At 42.0% G+C, this 16,820-nt stretch overlaps 1 protein-coding gene and 1 long non-coding RNA gene across 2 annotated transcripts; one reads left to right on the top strand and one right to left on the bottom strand.

The window, feature by feature from the left end:
* Positions 1–298: 298 nt before the first annotated feature.
* Positions 299–1,390, top strand: LOC130898661 (mediator of RNA polymerase II transcription subunit 9). Its single transcript, XM_057808106.1, has 3 exons — positions 299–740; positions 791–899; positions 953–1,390. Exons 1-3 carry the CDS (start codon positions 640–642, stop codon positions 1,091–1,093), a joined length of 351 nt encoding a protein of 116 aa, XP_057664089.1. The 5' UTR covers positions 299–639; the 3' UTR covers positions 1,094–1,390.
* A 1,839-nt stretch (positions 1,391–3,229) lies between these two features.
* Positions 3,230–4,098, bottom strand: LOC130898662 (uncharacterized). Its single transcript, XR_009059920.1, has 2 exons — positions 4,043–4,098; positions 3,230–3,533 (listed from the first exon to the last, which is right to left on the bottom strand). It is a non-coding gene; the product is annotated as an uncharacterized LOC130898662 (long non-coding RNA).
* Between the last annotated feature and the right edge of the window lie 12,722 nt (positions 4,099–16,820).

Genomic DNA, 16,820 nt, shown 5'->3' with positions numbered 1-16,820 from the left:
AAAATTAGGGAATGTCGTTCGTCGCTTCAAGAAGAGGAATATCAAATATTTTCCGATATGTGTATGTCATCTACATTCGACGATATGAATTATTGAAGTGTTTTCAGTAAATCTTAACAAAATTCAGTTGACGAATTGCTTTAAAACCACAATGTTGGAAGGGCTTCTTTTAACAAAAAGTTCAGTTTCAAATTCAAATACAACTTCACTGTTTCTACAGATTTAACAAATAAATTAGATTGTGCAACAATGAATTCCCAAAAATGTGATTCAGATTCGGACTGAATAAATCCATTTTATGAGATCTCTTTTTACATAAATAATACCATTCCTTTATTAGGTATATTTAATTTTATTTTGGGTTGGAGTTTTGGTTAATTTTATTTAGAAACTTATCCGTATTTTTATAAAAGTATGTAATTAAATAAAATATTAGCTACGTGAATTTTCTACTTTTATTCTCGCTCCAGTAGCTTTATTTAGAAATTATCCGGTTTCTCATGATTTCTCACGATTTTCTTATTAGTGACCTCACGATTTTTCCTTCTAACCATCTGGCATCACTGTTTAATTTAGGTTTACGATGGCGAATTATAGTTTGTTGAGTTTTTAGTGGTTATTTATCAATGAATTTAAAAAATGGACATTGAGGAACAAAGGATTGAAAATAATAACAAAATTCTGAACGTAGAAGATCTCAACATAGAAATATTGCCTATAATTTACGATATTATTAAAGGGTAAGGTTAATTCATTACGTAAACATGTTATGATTGTCAAACTATTTTAGTGTCGATAAAGATAATCATCACGACAATTCCGCAAAGACTAGGGATTCGCAAGATTGTTCACAAAAAGTATTGGAGTTGCAAAAACGATTAGATCAAGCACGTGCTGAGGTAAGGTAATTATAGCATCATTATACCAAAAATTAGTTGAAAATATTATGTAGATACGTATGCTGCCTGGTATAGACTACAGTAAAGAACAACAACTAAATCATCTGGAAGCTCTGAAAACACAATTACGACTCAAACAAGAATTACTTCAGAAGTACCGTTTTATGTATCCATTTGATCTACAAAAGTCCTAAAAATGATATTTCGGTTTCTAATGAGGCTAATAGCTAATAATGAACAGTTGGTCAATAGACTTAGTGAATCTTACCCGATGCGAAAAGCAGCACAAATAGCCGTTAGAATAATGTTTTCAGGAAAAAACTTTATAGAAGAACAAAGACTACATGAAAAATTAAATCCCGAACAATTTAGAAGTTTGATGAGAGATGTAGCATCTAACTTTCAAAATCAAATTAAACAAGCCCAGGATAATATAAGGAAGAAAATGAAATGAGTTGTTATGTTGTTGTGAATTAAATTTTTTAGTACTACTTTGATTATTATTGAAAGACACTAAATAGGTACTAGTTTTTTCTTGAGTTGGCTTAGCTACTTTTTGCTCAATATCTCTATTTGTTTGAATTTTAACTACTTTTTTTCTGTTTTGTAAAAACCATTTCAAATTATACAATATTTCTGTTTTGTGTTTGCTGTATATAATAAAATTGCTTTAAGTATCAAAGTGCCGACTCATTTTTTCTTAATGTATCTACTACAGAATTTAGAAAAGGGAGACTTGATGAGGTATTTAGTAGGGATATAGGCTTAATTTCGTGTAGGTTTATTATTGAAATGGATCTGATATAGGAAAACTCTTCCTCTACAGGGCTGGGATTGGGTGGTTTTTAGTAGGCATCAGCTCACTGCATTTGTGTTCGCATACTATCACTCACAGATTTTGCTCAACAAGTTTCAGTTCTATAAAAAACTTCATCCTGGACCAGAATGCTATTTTTCTTCATGTTCTTTTTACTATAATCCTTTTTGATGGATTCAACTTGAATATAATGTGCACTATTTCTATAAATTCATTAGAAATCAACTAGAGTACACTACAATTTTTTTTAATTTTGAAAATTCATTTTAATATAATTTCAAAATGTAAAATTTATCTAACTTAAGTTTGCACTACTATTTTTTTTATTTTAAAAGTGAAATTAAACTTTCAATTATGCCAAAACATCATATACAGGGAATACCATCAATGTACACTGAGATACAAATATAACGGAAGCCCTTGTTAACAGTATAGGCGATACCAGTCACAAAATATCAAGTTTTTTGTTAAAAAATTTAAATAAAAATCAAGTTATTTAGAAGATATTTCTCATTTGTGCCCCTACTTTATTCTATTATAAAAACTAATATTGCTAAAAATCAGTTTTCAGTTGAAGTAACTTTATAAGTGATTACAGGACCCCCCCTAAAACCATGAAATATTATCCACAGCTATAGATTTAATTAAAAAATTTGAGAAAAAATATTATTTAATACCAGCGCTTTTTTTTGTTTAAAATTTGGACTTCTCTGCAGTTAGATTGAAGGGTCCCCCAACACATCATAATACAAGGTCCACCTCTAGGGCAAGCTACGCCCCTCGGTGATCGCTACTTAAAAATGTTTGATAAAAAAATTCTTAAAAAAACTTTAAAAGTTTTACAGATTTTCTAAAGCTCGCATGGTTTGGCAGTACACAACAATTTGTAGACTAATCTATACCAAAATGATAAGAGTATATTTTGTAGTTCTTTATACAATAACAATTTTCTTCATAACAAAAAATAGTAAATGTTACGAACTCGTCCACGACATGAATCCAGTCCTGTTTGATTATTTTAATAGAATCAAAAGTTTGGTGGTCGCGCTGGGTACAAATTGCGTGAAAATAAAGCGGAAATATTTGAAGCCTTTTTGTATGTTTACATTCTAAAACCGAATTAACGAGAAATTCTTTTTGAATAAATATCATCGAAAAAGACAGTAAATAATTGAATGGAAGTCTTAGTGGATAATTATAATAAATAGGGAGTAGTTTAGTGCATAATTGATTGTTTCTGTAATGTATAAATAAATTGAGTGAGCAAGAAACACCGTATGTGTAACATTTACCATCAAACAAGTTCCTGGATGAGTAAACACCATAAACAAAGAATTGAATTATAGTGTAGGCTTACACAAATAACTGAAATACTAAATTCTATTTATCGAAAAAAAAAAAAAACAAAATAGTAAACCAAAACAATGATCGGCGAGTCATTTGAACATGAACAATCTATTAAAAGTAAAGTTGTTGAAGATGTAATTTTTCAAAGAACGATACAAAATTACACTTTTTTGGAGTATCTTAAAACAAACCATGTTTTATTTATACGTCATCATAAATCACAAAAATTTTTCGTACAAACCAAAAAACTAGGCCATACAAAATAAAAAACACTAAAAAATATATATACATTAAATGTGAAGTTCATTTTTACAAAGTAAATAACATTTGGTCAATTTGCTACATTATAGAATTTGCAAAAACTCTAATACTTTATTTTAAATTAATTTATTAACAGTTACTGTTTTGACTTTGATTCAAAAATAGCTTTCATGTTCTTAATACAGTACGTTGGGGATGCCTTTTCTTTTCTGAAACAAAAATTATCCATTTTTTACTTTGATTATCGAGAGAATTGAATAAATAGAAACTTTGTAATCGAAAAAACTGACCATAAATTGGGTTATTAAACTAACAATAAATCGAAAAGATTTGACAGAAAGTTGCGCCATCAGAAACTAACAAAAAGTTAATTCCCTACATTCCGATTATAAAGTATCACAACAAAAAACGTCAAAAAAACATCAGAAAGTATATAGAGACAAAAATTGGAATAAGATGGCTATTCAATTACTGATAATGTTAAAAGAAAATGTCAAATCAGCTGATCTTGATAAACAACTCTAGTATTAACGCAATTGATCACATTAAAACACTTTTATTATTTATTGTTAGTTCAAAAATCTTGAAACGGGAGTTCAGGAAAAGAAGCTTAGGTAATCTAGACCCTATTTTTGCTGCAGCTTTCGAGAATAATCGCTCACTTGGAACAGATTCGGCATTGAAGAAAATAATAATGACACTTTCACTTCGCACGTACCCGCCTATAAACGTTCGAACGGCAGTCTACCACATGTCCATATTGCTGTCTTTTTGGTGGTGTCTGAGACCCAAGGTTGAGTCTTAAGGTCAGTGTGTTCGTGTGTTCGTGTGTGTTCGTGTGTGGTCGTGTGTTCGTGTATGTTGGTGTGTGTTCGGGTGTTCGGGTGTGTTCGTGTGTGTGTGTTCGCGTGTGTTCGTCTGGGTTCGCAAGGGCGCTGCTAATGAACGTCAGGTCGATGAAGGAGCTCGCGGCGCCATTACTAAAGGTACTCCTAGTCCACTCATTCATCAAAATGAGGTTCAGTGTCGAGAAAACTTCTTGTAGGGCTTCACCTCTCCTGTCCGATTCGCGGCTGCCCCATTCGATGGACCAAGCATTGAAATCTCCGGAGATGGCGGCTGGCTCGTGTCTTCTCACGTCCTCTGCTAAGATGCCGAGGAAGTTCTCGAACTCTTCGAATGATGCACTCGGTGGTGCATAGCAGCTATATAGTTGAACCCCCCCTATCATGGCCCTGACGAGCCATCGGGTTGGGTGAGTAGATACCTGTTCGAACGGCAGTCTACCACATGTCCATATTGCTGTCTTTTTGGTGGTGTCTGAGACCCAAGGTTGAGTCTTAAGGTCAGTGTGTTCATGTGTGTGTGTTCGGAGGTGTTCGTATGTGTTCGTGTGTGTTCGTGTGTGTTCGTGTGTGTGTTCGTGTGTTCGTGTGTGTTCGCGTGTGTTCGTGTGTTCGCGTGTGTTCGTGTGTGTTGGTGTGTGTTCGCGTGTGTTCGTGTGTTCGTGTGTGTTCGCGTGTGTTCGTGTGTGTTCGTGTGTGTTCGCGTGTGTTGGTGTGTGTTGGTGTGTGTTCGCGTGTGTTCGTGTCTGTACGTATGTTTTCGTGTGTGTGTTCGTATGTGTTCGCGTGTGTTCGTGTGTGTTCGTGTGTGTTGGCATGTGTTCGAATGTGTTCGCGGTTATTCGTGTGTGTTCGGGTGTGTTCGTGTGAGTTCGCAAGGGCGCTGTTAATGAACGTCAGGTCGATGATGGACCTCGCGGCGCTCTTACCAATTAGGTTCAGTGTCGAGAAAACTTCTTGTAGGGCTTCACCTCTCCTGTCCGATTCGCGGCTGTGTTGTAACCACAATAACTGGATGCGTTGTTGTCGGACTTTCTAACAAACGTTAAAAATTTCTTTTTGGTTCACTGTTATATAAACATTGTAGATGGACCAAGGTTGAGTCTTAAGGTCTGTGTTCGTGTGTGTTCGTATGTGTTCGTATGTGTTCGTGTGTGTTCGTATGTGTTCGTATGTGTTCGTATGTGTTCGTATGTGTTCGTATGTGTTCGTATGTGTTCGTATGTGTTCGTATGTGTTCGTATGTGTTCGTATGTGTTCGTATGTGTTCGTATGTGTTCGTATGTGTTCGTATGTGTTCGTATGTGTTCGTATGTGTTCGTATGTGTTCGTATGTGTTCGTATGTGTTCGTATGTGTTCGTATGTGTTCGTATGTGTTCGTGTGTGTTAGTATGTGTTCGTATGTGTTCGTGTGTGTTCGTATATGTTAGTATGTGTTCGGGTGTGTTCGTGTGTATTCGTGTGTGTTTGGAGGTGTTTGGAGGTGTTCGTGTGTGTTGGCGTGTGTTCGCGTGTGTTCGTGTGTGTTCGGAGGTGTTCGTGTGTGTTCGAATGTGTTCGTGTGTGTTCGCGTGTGTTAGTGCGTGTTCGTGTGTGTTCGTGTGTGTTCGTGTGTGTTCGTGTATGTACGTATGTTTTCGTGTGTGTGTTCGTATGTGTTCGTGTCTGTTCGTGTGTGTTCGAGTGTATTCGGGTGTGTTTGTGTGTGTTCGTGTGTGTCCGAGTGTGTTCGTGTGTGTGTGTGTGTGTGTTCGGGTGTGTTCGTGTGAGTTCGCAAGGGCGCTATAATGTCATGTAATTATTCTAACCGGATACGTTGTTGCCGGATTTCCTAATGAATGTTGAGAATTCAATTTTTATTAACTTTAATGTGTTGTAACCACAATAACTGGATGCATTGTTGTCGGACTTTCTAACAAACGTTAAAAATTTCTTTTTGGTTCACTGTCATATAAACATTGTAGATGGACCAAGGTTGAGTCTTAAGGTCTGTGTTCGTGTGTGTTCGTATGTGTTCGCGTGTGTTCGTGTGTGTTCGGGTGTGTTCGTGTGTGTTCGTGTGTGTTCGTATGTGTTCGTATGTGTTCGTGTGTGTGTGTTTGTGTGTGTTCGTATGTGTTCGTGTGTGTTCGGGTGTGTTCGTGTGTGTTCGTATGTGTTCGTGTGTGTGTGTTTTTGTGTGTTTGCGTGTGTTCGTGTGTGTTCGTGCGTGTTCGTGTGTGTTCGTGCGTGTTCGTGTCTTTACCTATGTTTTCGTGTGTGTGTTCGTATGTGTTCGTGTGTGATCGTTTGTGTTCCTGTGTGTTCGAGTGTGTTCGTGTGTGTTCGTATGTGTTCGTGTGTGTTCGTATATGTTAGTATGTGTTCGGGTGTGTTCGTGTGTGTTTGGAGGTGTTTGGAGGTGTTTGGAGGTGTTTGGAGGTGTTTGGAGGTGTTCGTGTGTGTTCGTGTGTGTTGGCGTGTGTTCGTATGTGTTCGCGTGTGTTCGTATGTGTTCGTGTGTGTTCGGAGGTGTTCGTGTGTGTTCGAGTGTGTTTGTGTGTGTTCGTATGTGTTCGTATGTGTTCGTGTGTGTTCGTATATGTTAGTATGTGTTCGGGTGTGTTCGTATGTGTTCGTGTGTGTTTGGGAGTGTTCGTGTCTGTTCGTGTGTGTTCGTGTGTGTTCGAGTGTATTCGGGTGTGTTTGTGTGTTCGTGTGTGTCCGAGTGTGTTCGTGTGTGTGTGGGTTCGTGTCAGTTCGCAAGGGCGCTATAATGTCATGTAATTATTCTAACCGGATACGTTGTTGCCGGATTTCCTAATGAATGTTGAGAATCCAATTTTTATTAACTTTAATGTGTTGTAACCACAATAACTGGATGCGTTGTTGTCGGACTTTCTAACAAACGTTAAAAATTTCTTTTTGGTTCACTGTCATATAAACATTGTAGATGGACCAAGGTTGAGTCTTAAGGTCTGTGTTCGTGTGTGTTCGTATGTGTTCGCGTGTGTTCGTGTGTGTTAGGGTGTGTTCGTGTGTGTTCGGGTGTGTTCGGGTGTGTTCGGGTGTGTTCGTGTGTGTTCGTGTGTGTTCGTGTGTGTTCGTGTGTGTTCGTGTGTGTTCGTGTGTGTTCGTGTGTGTTCGTGTGTGTTCGTGTGTGTTCGTGTGTGTTCGTATGTGTTCGGGTGTGTGTGTTTGTGTGTGTTCGTATGTGTTCGCGTGTGTTCGTATGTGTTCGTGTGTGTTCGTGTGTGTTTGGAGGTGTTCGTGTGTGTTCGTGTGTGTTCGTGTGTGTTGGCGTGTGTTCGTATGTGTTCGCGTGTATGTGTTCGTGTGTGTTCGTATATGTTAGTATGTGTTCGTGTGTGTGTTTGGAGGTGTTTGGAGGTGTTCGTGTGTGATCGCGTGTGTTCGTGCGTGTTCGGAGGTGTTCGTGTGTGTTCGTGTGTGTTCGTGTGTGTTCGCGTGTGTTCGTGCGTGTTCGTATGTGTTCGTGTCTGTTCGTGTGTGTTCGAGTGTATTCGGGTGTGTTTGTGTGTGTTCGTGTGTGTCCGAGTGTGTTCGTGTGTGTGTTCGGGTGTGTTCGTGTGAGTTCGCAAGGGCGCTATAATGTCATGTAATTATTCTAACCGGATACGTTGTTGCCGGATTTCCTAATGAATGTTGAGAATCCAATTTTTATTAACTTTAATGTGTTGTAACCACAATAACGGGATGCGTTGTTGTCAGACTTTCTAACAAACGTTAAAAATCTGTGTTCGTGTGTGTTCGTATGTGTTCGTGCGTGTTCGTGTGTGTTCGTGTCTGTACGTATGTGTTCGTGTGTGTTCGGAGGTGTTCGTGTGTGTTCGAGTGTGTTCGTGTGTGTTCGTGTGTGTCCGAGTGTGTTCGTGTGTGTGTTCGGGTGTGTTCGTGTGAGTTCGCAAGGGCGCTATAATGTCATGTAATTATTCTAACCGGATACGTTGTTGCCGGATTTCCTAATGAATGTTGAGAATCCAATTTTTATTAACTTTAATGTGTTGTAACCACAATAACTGGATGCGTTGTTGTCGGACTTTCTAACAAACGTTAAAAATCTGTGTTCGTGTGTGTTCGTATGTGTTCGTGTGTGTTCGTATGTGTTCGCGTGTGTTCGTGTGTGTTCGTGTGTGTGTGTTTGTGTGTGTTCGTATGTGTTCGTGTGTGTGTGTTTTTGTGTGTTCGTGTGTGTTCGAGTGTGTTCGTGCGTGTTCGTGTGTGTTCGTGCGGGTTCGTGTCTTTACGTATGTTTTCGTGTGTGTGTTCGTATGTGTTCGTGTCTGTTCGTGTGTGTTCGAGTGTATTCGGGTACACTCGAACACACACGAACAGACACGAACACATACGAACACACACACGAAAACATACGTAAAGACACGAACCCGCACGAACCCGCACGAACACACACGAACACGCACGAACACACTCGAACACACACGAACACACAAAAACACACACACACGAACACATACGAACACACACAAACACACACACACGAACACACACGAACACACGCGAACACATACGAACACATACGAACACACACGAACACAGATTTTTAACGTGCGTGTTCGTGTGTAATCGTGTGTGTTCGTATGTGTTCGTATGTGTTCGTGTGTGTTCGTATGTGTTCGTGTGTGTTCGTATATGTTAGTATGTGTTCGGGTGTGTTCGTGTGTGTTCGTATATGTTAGTATGTGTTCGGGTGTGTTCGTGTGTGTTCGTGTGTGTTTGGAGGTGTTTGGAGGTGTTCGTGTGTGTTGGCGTGTGTTCGTATTTGTTCGCGTGTATGTGTTCGTGTGTGTTCGTATGTGTTCGTGCGTGTTCGTGTGTGTTCGTGTGTGTTCGTATGTGTTCGCGTGTGTTCGTATGTGTTCGTGCGTGTTCGGAGGTGTTCGTGTGTGTTCGTGTGTGTTCGCGTGTGTTCGTGTGTGTTCGTGTCTGTACGTATGTTTTCGTGTGTGTGTTCGTATGTGTTCGTGTCTGTTCGTGTGTGTTCGAGTGTATTCGGGTGTGTTTGTGTGTGTTCGTGTGTGTCCGAGTGTGTTCGTGTGTGTGTTCGGGTGTGTTCGTGTGAGTTCGCAAGGGCGCTATAATGTCATGTAATTATTCTAACCGGATACGTTGTTGCCGGATTTCCTAATGAATGTTGAGAATCCAATTTTTATTAACTTTAATGTGTTGTAACCACAATAACTGGATGCGTTGTTGTCGGACTTTCTAACAAACGTTAAAAATCTGTGTTCGTGTGTGTTCGTATGTGTTCGTGTGTGTTCGTATGTGTTCGCGTGTGTTCGTGTGTGTTCGTGTGTGTGTGTTTGTGTGTGTTCGTGTGTGTGTGTGTTTTTGTGTGTTCGTGTGTGTTCGTGCGTGTTCGTGTCTTTACGTATGTTTTCGTTTGTGTGTTCGTATGTGTTCGTGTCTGTTCGTGTGTGTTCGAGTGTATTCGGGTGTGTTTGTGTGTGTTCGTGTGTGTTCGTGTGTGTTCGTGTGTGTTCGTGTGTGTTCGTGTGTGTTCGTGTGTGTTCATGTGTGTTCGTATGTGTTCGTGTGTGTTCGTGTGTGTTCGTATATGTTAGTATGTGTTCGGGTGTGTTCGTGTGTGTTTGGAGGTGTTTGGAGGTGTTCGTGTGTGTTCGAGTGTATTCGGGTGTGTTTATGTGTGTTCGTGTGTGTGTTCGGGTGTGTTCGTGTGAGTTCGCAAGAGCGCTATAATGTCATGTAATTATTCTAACCGGATACGTTGTTGCCGGATTTCCTAATGAATGTTGAGAATCCAATTTTTATTAACTTTAATGTGTTGTAACCACAATAACTGGATGCGTTGTTGTCGGACTTTCTAACAAACGTTAAAAATCTGTGTTCGTGTGTGTTCGTGTGTGTTCGTGTGTGTTCGTGTGTGTGTGTTTGTGTGTGTTCGTATGTGTTCGGGTGTGTTCGTGTGTGTTCGTGTGTGTTCGTATGTGTTCGTGTGTGTGTGTTTGTTTGTGTTCTTGTGTGTTCGCGTGTGTTCGTGTGTGTTCGGGTGTGTTCGTGTGTGTTCGTGTGTGTTCGTATGTGTTCGTGTGTGTGTGTTTGTGTGTGTTCGTATGTGTTCGGGTGTGTTCGTGTGTGTTCGTGTGTGATCGTTTGTGTTCCTGTGTGTTCGAGTGTGTTCGTGTGTGTTCGTATGTGTTCGTGTGTGTTCGTATATGTTAGTATGTGTTCGGGTGTGTTCGTGTGTGTTCGTGTGTGTTTGGAAGTTTGGAGGTGTTCGTGTGTGTTGTCGTGTGTTCGTATGTGTTCGCGTGTATGTGTTCGTGTGTGTTCGTATATGTTAGTATGTGTTCGTATGTGTTCGTGTGTGTGTGTTTTTGTGTGTTCGAGTGTGTTCGTGTGTGTTCGTGCGTGTTCGTGTCTTTACGTATGTTTTCGTGTGTGTGTTCGTATGTGTTCGTGTGTGTTCGTATGTGTTCGTGTGTGTGTGTTTGTGTGTGTTCGTGTGTGTTCGTATGTGTTCGAGTGTGTTCGTATGTGTTCGTGTGTGTTCGTATGTGTTCGCGTGTGTTCGTATGTGTTCGTGTGTGTTCGGTGGTGTTCGTGTGTGTTCGAGTGTGTTCGTGTGAGTTCGAGTGTGTTCGTGTGTGTTCGCGTGTGTTCGTGTGTGTTCGTGTGTGTTCGTGTCGGTACGTATGTTTTCGTGTGTGTGTTCGTATGTGTTCGTGTCTGTTCGTGTGTGTTCGAGTGTATTCGGGTGTGTTCGTGTGTGTCCGAGTGTGTTCGTGTGTGTGTGGGTTCGGGTGTGTTCGTGTCAGTTCGCAAGGGCGCTATAATGTCATGTAATTATTCTTACCGGATACGTTGTTGCCGGATTTCCTAATGAATGTTGAGAATCCAATTTTTATTAACTTTAATGTGTTGTAACCACAGTAACTGGATGCGTTGTTGTCGGACTTTCTAACAAACGTTAAAAATTTCTTTTTGGTTCACTGTCATATAAACATTGTAGATGGACCAAGGTTGAGTCTTAAGGTCTGTGTTCGTGTGTGTTCGCGTGTGTTCGTGTGTGTAAGGGTGTGTTCGTGTGTGTTCGGGTGTGTTCGTGTGTGTTCGTGTGTGTTCGTGTGTGTTCGTATGTGTTCGGGTGTGTGTGTTTGTGTGTGTTCGTATGTGTTCGTGTGTGTTCGTGTGTGTAAGGGTGTGTTCGTGTGTGTTCGGGTGTGTTCGTGTGTGTTCGTGTGTGTTCGTGTGTGTTCGTGTGTGTTCGTATGTGTTCGTGTGTGTGTGTTTTTGTGTGTGTTCCTGTCTTTACGTATGTTTTCGTGTGTGTGTTCGTATGTGTTCGAGTGTGTTCGTATGTGTTCGTGTGTGTTCGTGTGTGTTCGTATGTGTTCGCGTGTGTTCGTATGTGTTCGTGTGTGTTCGGGTGTGTTCGAGTGTGTTCGTATGTGTTCGTATGTGTTCGTATGTGTTCGTGTGTGTGTGTTCGAGTGTGTTCGTGTATGTTCGTGTGTGTTAGTATGTGTTCGTGTGTGTTCGTATGTGTTAGTATGTGTTCGTGTGTGTTTGGAGGTGTTCGTGAGTGTTCGTGTGTGTTGGCGTGTGTTCGTATGTGTTCGCGTGTGTTCGTATGTGTTCGTGTGTGTTCGCGTGTGTTCGTGCGTGTTCGTGTGTGTTCGTGTCTGTACGTATGTTTTCGTGTGTGTGTTCGAGTGTGTTGGCGTGTGTTCGAATGTGTTCGCGGTTGTTCGTGTGTGTTCGAGTGTGTTCGTGTGAGTTCGCAAGGGCGCTGTTAATGAACGTCAGGTCGATGATAGACCTCGCGGCGCTCTTACCAATTAGGTTCAGTGTCGAGAAAACTTCTTGTAGGGCTTCACCTCTCCTGTCCGATTCGCGGCTGTGTTGTAACCACAATAACTGGATGCGTTTTTGTCGGACTTTCTAACAAACGTTAAAAATTTCTTTTTGGTTCACTGTTATATAAACATTGTAGATGGACCAAGGTTGAGTCTTAAGGTCTGTGTTCGTGTGTGTTCGTGCGTGTTCGTGTGTGTTCGTGTGTGTTCGTGTCTGTACGTATGTTTTCGTGTGTGTGTTCGTATGTGTTCGGGTGTGTTAGTATGTGTTCGTGTGTGTTCGTATATGTTAGTATGTGTTCGGGTGTGTTCGTGTGTGTTTGGAGGTGTTCGTGTGTGTTGGCGTGTTCGCGTGTGTTCGTATGTGTTCGTGTGTGTTCGGAGGTGTTCGTGTGTGTTCGTGTGTGTTCGAGTGTGTTCGTGTGTATTCGCGTGTGTTCGTGCGTGTTCGTGTGTGTTCGTGTGTGTTCGTGTGTGTTCGTGTGTGTTCGTGTGTGTTCGTGTGTGTTCGTGTCTGTACGTATGTTTTCGTGTGTGTGTTCGTATGTGTTCGGGTGTGTTCGTGTGTGTTCGTGTGTGTTCGTGTGTGTTCGTATGTGTTCGTATGTGTTCGTATGTGTTCGTGTGTGTTTGTTTGTGTTCGCGTGTGTTCGTGTGTGTTCGTGTGTGTTCGTGTGTGTTCGTATGTGTTCGGGTGTGTTCGTGTGTGTTCGTGTGTGATCGCGTGTGTTCGTAAGTGTTCGTGTGTGTTCGTGTGTGTTCGTGTGTGTTCGTGTGTGTTCGTGTGAGTTCGCAAGGGCGCTGTTAATGAACGTCAGGTCGATGATGGACCTCGCGGCGCTCTTACCAATTAGGTTCAGTGTCGAGAAAACTTCTTGTAGGGCTTCACCTCTCCTGTCCGATTCGCGGCTGTGTTGTAACCACAATAACTGGATGCGTTGTTGTCGGACTTTCTAACAAACGTTAAAAATTTCTTTTTGGTTCACTGTTATATAAACATTGTAGATGGACCAAGGTTGAGTCTTAAGGTCTGTGTTCGTGTGTGTTCGTATGTGTTCGTATGTGTTCGTATGTGTTCGTGTGTGTTCGTGTGTGATCGTTTGTGTTCCTGTGTGTGTGTTCGTATGTGTTAGTATGTGTTCGTGTGTGTTCGTATATGTTAGTATGTGTTCGGATGTGTTCGTGTGTGTTCGTGTGTGTTTGGAGGTGTTTGGAGGTGTTCGTGTGTGTTGGCGTGTGTTCGTATGTGTTCGCGTGTGTTCGTATGTGTTCGTGTGTGTTCGTGTGTTCGAGTGTGTTCGTGTGTGTTCGCGTGTGTTCGTGCTTGTTCGTGTGTGTTCGTGTCTGTTCGTGTGTGTTCGAGTGTATTCGGGTGTGTTCGTGTGTGTCCGAGTGTGTTCGTGTGTGTGTGTGTGTGTTCGGGTGTGTTCGTGTGAGTTCGCAAGGGCGCTATAATGTCATGTAATTATTCTAACCGGATACGTTGTTGCCGGATTTCCTAATGAATGTTGAGAATCCAATTTTTATTAACTTTAATGTGTTGTAACCACAATAACTGGATGCGTTGTTGTCGGACTTTCTAACAAACGTTAAAAATCTGTGTTCGTGTGTGTTCGTATGTGTTCGTGTGTGTTCGTATGTGTTCGCGTGTGTTCGTGTGTGTTCGTGTGTGTGTGTTTGTGTGTGTTCGTATGTGTTCGTGTGTGTTCGTATGTGTTCGTGTGTGTGTGTTTTTGTGTGTTCGTGTCTGTTCGAGTGTGTTCGTGCGTGTTCGTGTGTGTTCGTGCGTTTTCGTGTCTTCACGTGTGTGTTCGAGTGTATTCGGGTGTTTGTGTGTGTGTTCGAGTGTGTTCGTGTGTGTTCGTGTGTGTTCGTGTGTGTTCGTGTGTGTTCGTGTGTGTTCATGTGTGTTCGTATGTGTTCGTGTGTGTTCGTGTGTGTTCGTGTGTGTTCGTATATGTTAGTATGTGTTCGGGTGTGTTCGTGTGTGTTCGTGTGTGTTTGGAGGTGTTTGGAGGTGTTCGTGTGTGTTCGTGTGTGTTCGTGCGTGTTCGGAGGTGTTCGTGTGTGTTCGTGTGTGTTGGCGTGTGTTCGTATGTGTTCGCGTGTATGTGTTCGTGTGTGTTCGTATATGTTAGTATGTGTTCGTGTGTGTGTTTGGAGGTGTTTGGATGTGTTCGTGTGTGTTCGCGTGTGTTCGTGCGTGTTCGGAGGTGTTCGTGTGTGTTCGTGTGTGTTGGCGTGTGTTCGTATGTGTTCGCGTGTATGTGTTCGTGTGTGTTCGTATATGTTAGTATGTGTTCGTGTGTGTGTTTGGAGGTGTTCGTGTGTGTTCGCGTGTGTTCGTGCGTGTTCGGAGGTGTTCGTGTGTGTTCGTGTGTGTTCGCGTGTGTTCGTGTGTGTTCGTGTGTGTTCGTGTCTGTACGTATGTTTTTGTGTGTGTGTTCGTATGTGTTCGTGTCTGTTCGTGTGTGTTCGAGTGTATTCGGGTGTGTTTATGTGTGTTCGTGTGTGTGTTCGGGTGTGTTCGTGTGAGTTCGCAAGGGCGCTATAATGTCATGTAATTATTCTAACCGGATACGTTGTTGCCGGATTTCCTAATGAATGTTGAGAATCCAATTTTTATTAACTTTGATGTGTTGTAACCACAATAACTGGATGCGTTGTTGTCGGACTTTCTAACAAACGTTAAAAATCTGTGTTCGTGTGTGTTCGTGTGTGTTCGTATATGTTAGTATGTGTTCGGATGTGTTCGTGTGTGTTCGTGTGTGTTTGGAGGTGTTCGTGTGTGTTGGCGTGTGTTCGTATGTGTTCGCGTGTGTTCGTATGTGTTCGTGTGTGTTCGAGTGTGTTCGTGTGTGTTCAAGTGTGTTCGTGCGTGTTCGTGTGTGTTCGTGTGTGTTCGTGTGTGTTCGTGTGTGTTCGTGTCTGTACGTATGTTTTCGTGTGTGTGTTCGTATGTGTTCGTGTCTGTTCGTGTGTGTTCGAGTGTATTCGGGTGTGTTCGTGTGTGTCCGAGTGTGTGTGTGTGTGTTCGGGTGTGTTCGTGTGAGTTCGCAAGGGCGCTATAATGTCATGTAATTATTCTAACCGGATACGTTGTTGCCGGATTTCCTAATGAATGTTGAGAATCCAATTTTTATTAACTTTAATGTGTTGTAACCACAATAACTGGATGCGTTGTTGTCGGACTTTCTAACAAACGTTAAAAATCTGTGTTCGTGTGTGTTCGTATGTGTTCGCGTGTGTTCGTGTGTGTTCGTGTGTGTATGTTTGTGTGTGTTCGTGTGTGTTCGTGTGTGTTCGTATGTGTTCGTGTGTGTGTGTTTTTGTGTGTTCGTGTGTGTTCGAGTGTGTTCGTGTGTGTTCGAGTGTGTTCGTGCGTGTTCGTGTGTGTTCGTGTCTCTACGTATGTTTTCGTTTGTGTGTTCGTATGTGTTCGTGTCTGTTCGTGTGTGTTCGATTGTATTCGGGTGTGTTTGTGTGTGTTCGAGTGTGTTCGTGTGTGTTCGTGTGTGTTCGTGTGTGTTCGTGTGTGTTCGTATATGTTAGTATGTGTTCGGGTGTGTTCGTGTGTGTTTGGAGGTGTTCGTGTGTGTTCGTGTGTGTTGGCGTGTGTTCGTATGTGTTCGCGTGTATGTGTTCGTGTGTGTTCGTATATGTTAGTATGTGTTCGTGTGTGTGTTTGGAGGTGTTTGGAGGTGTTCGTGTGTGTTCGCGTGTGTTCGTGCGTGTTCGGAGGTGTTCGTGTGTGTTCGTGTGTGTTGGCGTGTGTTCGTATGTGTTCGCGTGTATGTGTTCGTGTGTGTTCGTATATGTTAGTATGTGTTCGTGTGTGTGTTTGGAGGTGTTTGGAGGTGTTCGTGTGTGTTCGCGTGTGTTCGTGCGTGTTCGTGTGTGTTCGTGTGTGTTTGTGTGTGTTCGTGCGTGTTCGTGTGTGTTCGTGTCTGTACGTATGTTTTCGTGTGTGTGTTCGTATGTGTTCGTGTCTGTTCGTGTGTGTTCGAGTGTATTCGGGTGTGTTTATGTGTGTTCGTGTGTGTGTTCGGGTGTGTTCGTGTGAGTTCCCAAGGGCGCTATAATGTCATGTAATTATTCTAACCGGATACGTTGTTGCCGGATTTCCTAATGAATGTTGAGAATCCAATTTTTATTAACTTTAATGTGTTGTAACCACAATAACTGGATGCGTTGTTGTCGGACTTTCTAACAAACGTTAAAAATCTGTGTTCGTGTGTGTTCGTATGTGTTCGTGTGTGTTCGGGTGTGTTCGTGTGTGTTCGTGTGTGTTCGTGTGTGTTCGTATGTGTTCGTGTGTGTGTGTTTGTTGGTGTTCGTGTGTGTTCGTAAGTGTTCGTGTGTGTTCGTGTGTGTGTGTGTTTGTGTGTGTTCGTATGTGTTCGTGTGTGTTCGTGTGTGATCGTGTGTGATCGTTTGTGTTCCTGTGTGTTCGTGTGTGTTCGTATGTGTTCGTGTGTGTTCGTATATGTTAGTATGTGTTCGTGTGTGTTTGGAAGTTTGGAGGTGTTCGTGTGTGTTGGCGTGTGTTCGCGTGTATGTGTTCGTGTGTGTTTGTGTGTGTTCGGGTGTGTTCGTGTGTGTTCGTGTGTGTTCGTGCGTGTTCGTGTCTTTACGTATGTTTTCGTGTGTGTGTTCGTATGTGTTCGTGCGTGTTCGTGTCTGTACGTATGTTTTCGTGTGTGTTCTTGTGTGTTCGTGTGTGTTCGTATGTGTTCGTGTGTGTGTGTTCGCGTGTGTTCGTGTGTGTTCGTGTGTGTCCGAGTGTGTTCGTGTGTGTGTTCGGGTGTGTTC

The sequence above is a fragment of the Diorhabda carinulata genome, chromosome 10 (genome assembly GCF_026250575.1).
Source record: "Diorhabda carinulata isolate Delta chromosome 10, icDioCari1.1, whole genome shotgun sequence".
In the NCBI taxonomy this organism is placed as follows: domain Eukaryota; kingdom Metazoa; phylum Arthropoda; class Insecta; order Coleoptera; family Chrysomelidae; genus Diorhabda; species Diorhabda carinulata.
The sequence above is the reverse complement of the archived record's forward strand: the minus strand, read 5'-3'. Positions and strand labels throughout refer to the sequence as shown.

What these genes read in the sequence shown, in the direction of transcription:
- LOC130898661 (XM_057808106.1), top strand. Translation starts at nt 640, where the DNA reads ATGGACATTGAGGAACAAAGGATTGAAAATAATAACAAAATTCTGAAC. An exon ending in ATTTACGATATTATTAAAGG is followed by an intron (nt 741 to 790) that starts GTAAGGTTAATT and finishes AAACTATTTTAG; the next exon opens with TGTCGATAAAGATAATCATC. An exon ending in TAGATCAAGCACGTGCTGAG is followed by an intron (nt 900 to 952) that starts GTAAGGTAATTA and finishes AATATTATGTAG; the next exon opens with ATACGTATGCTGCCTGGTAT.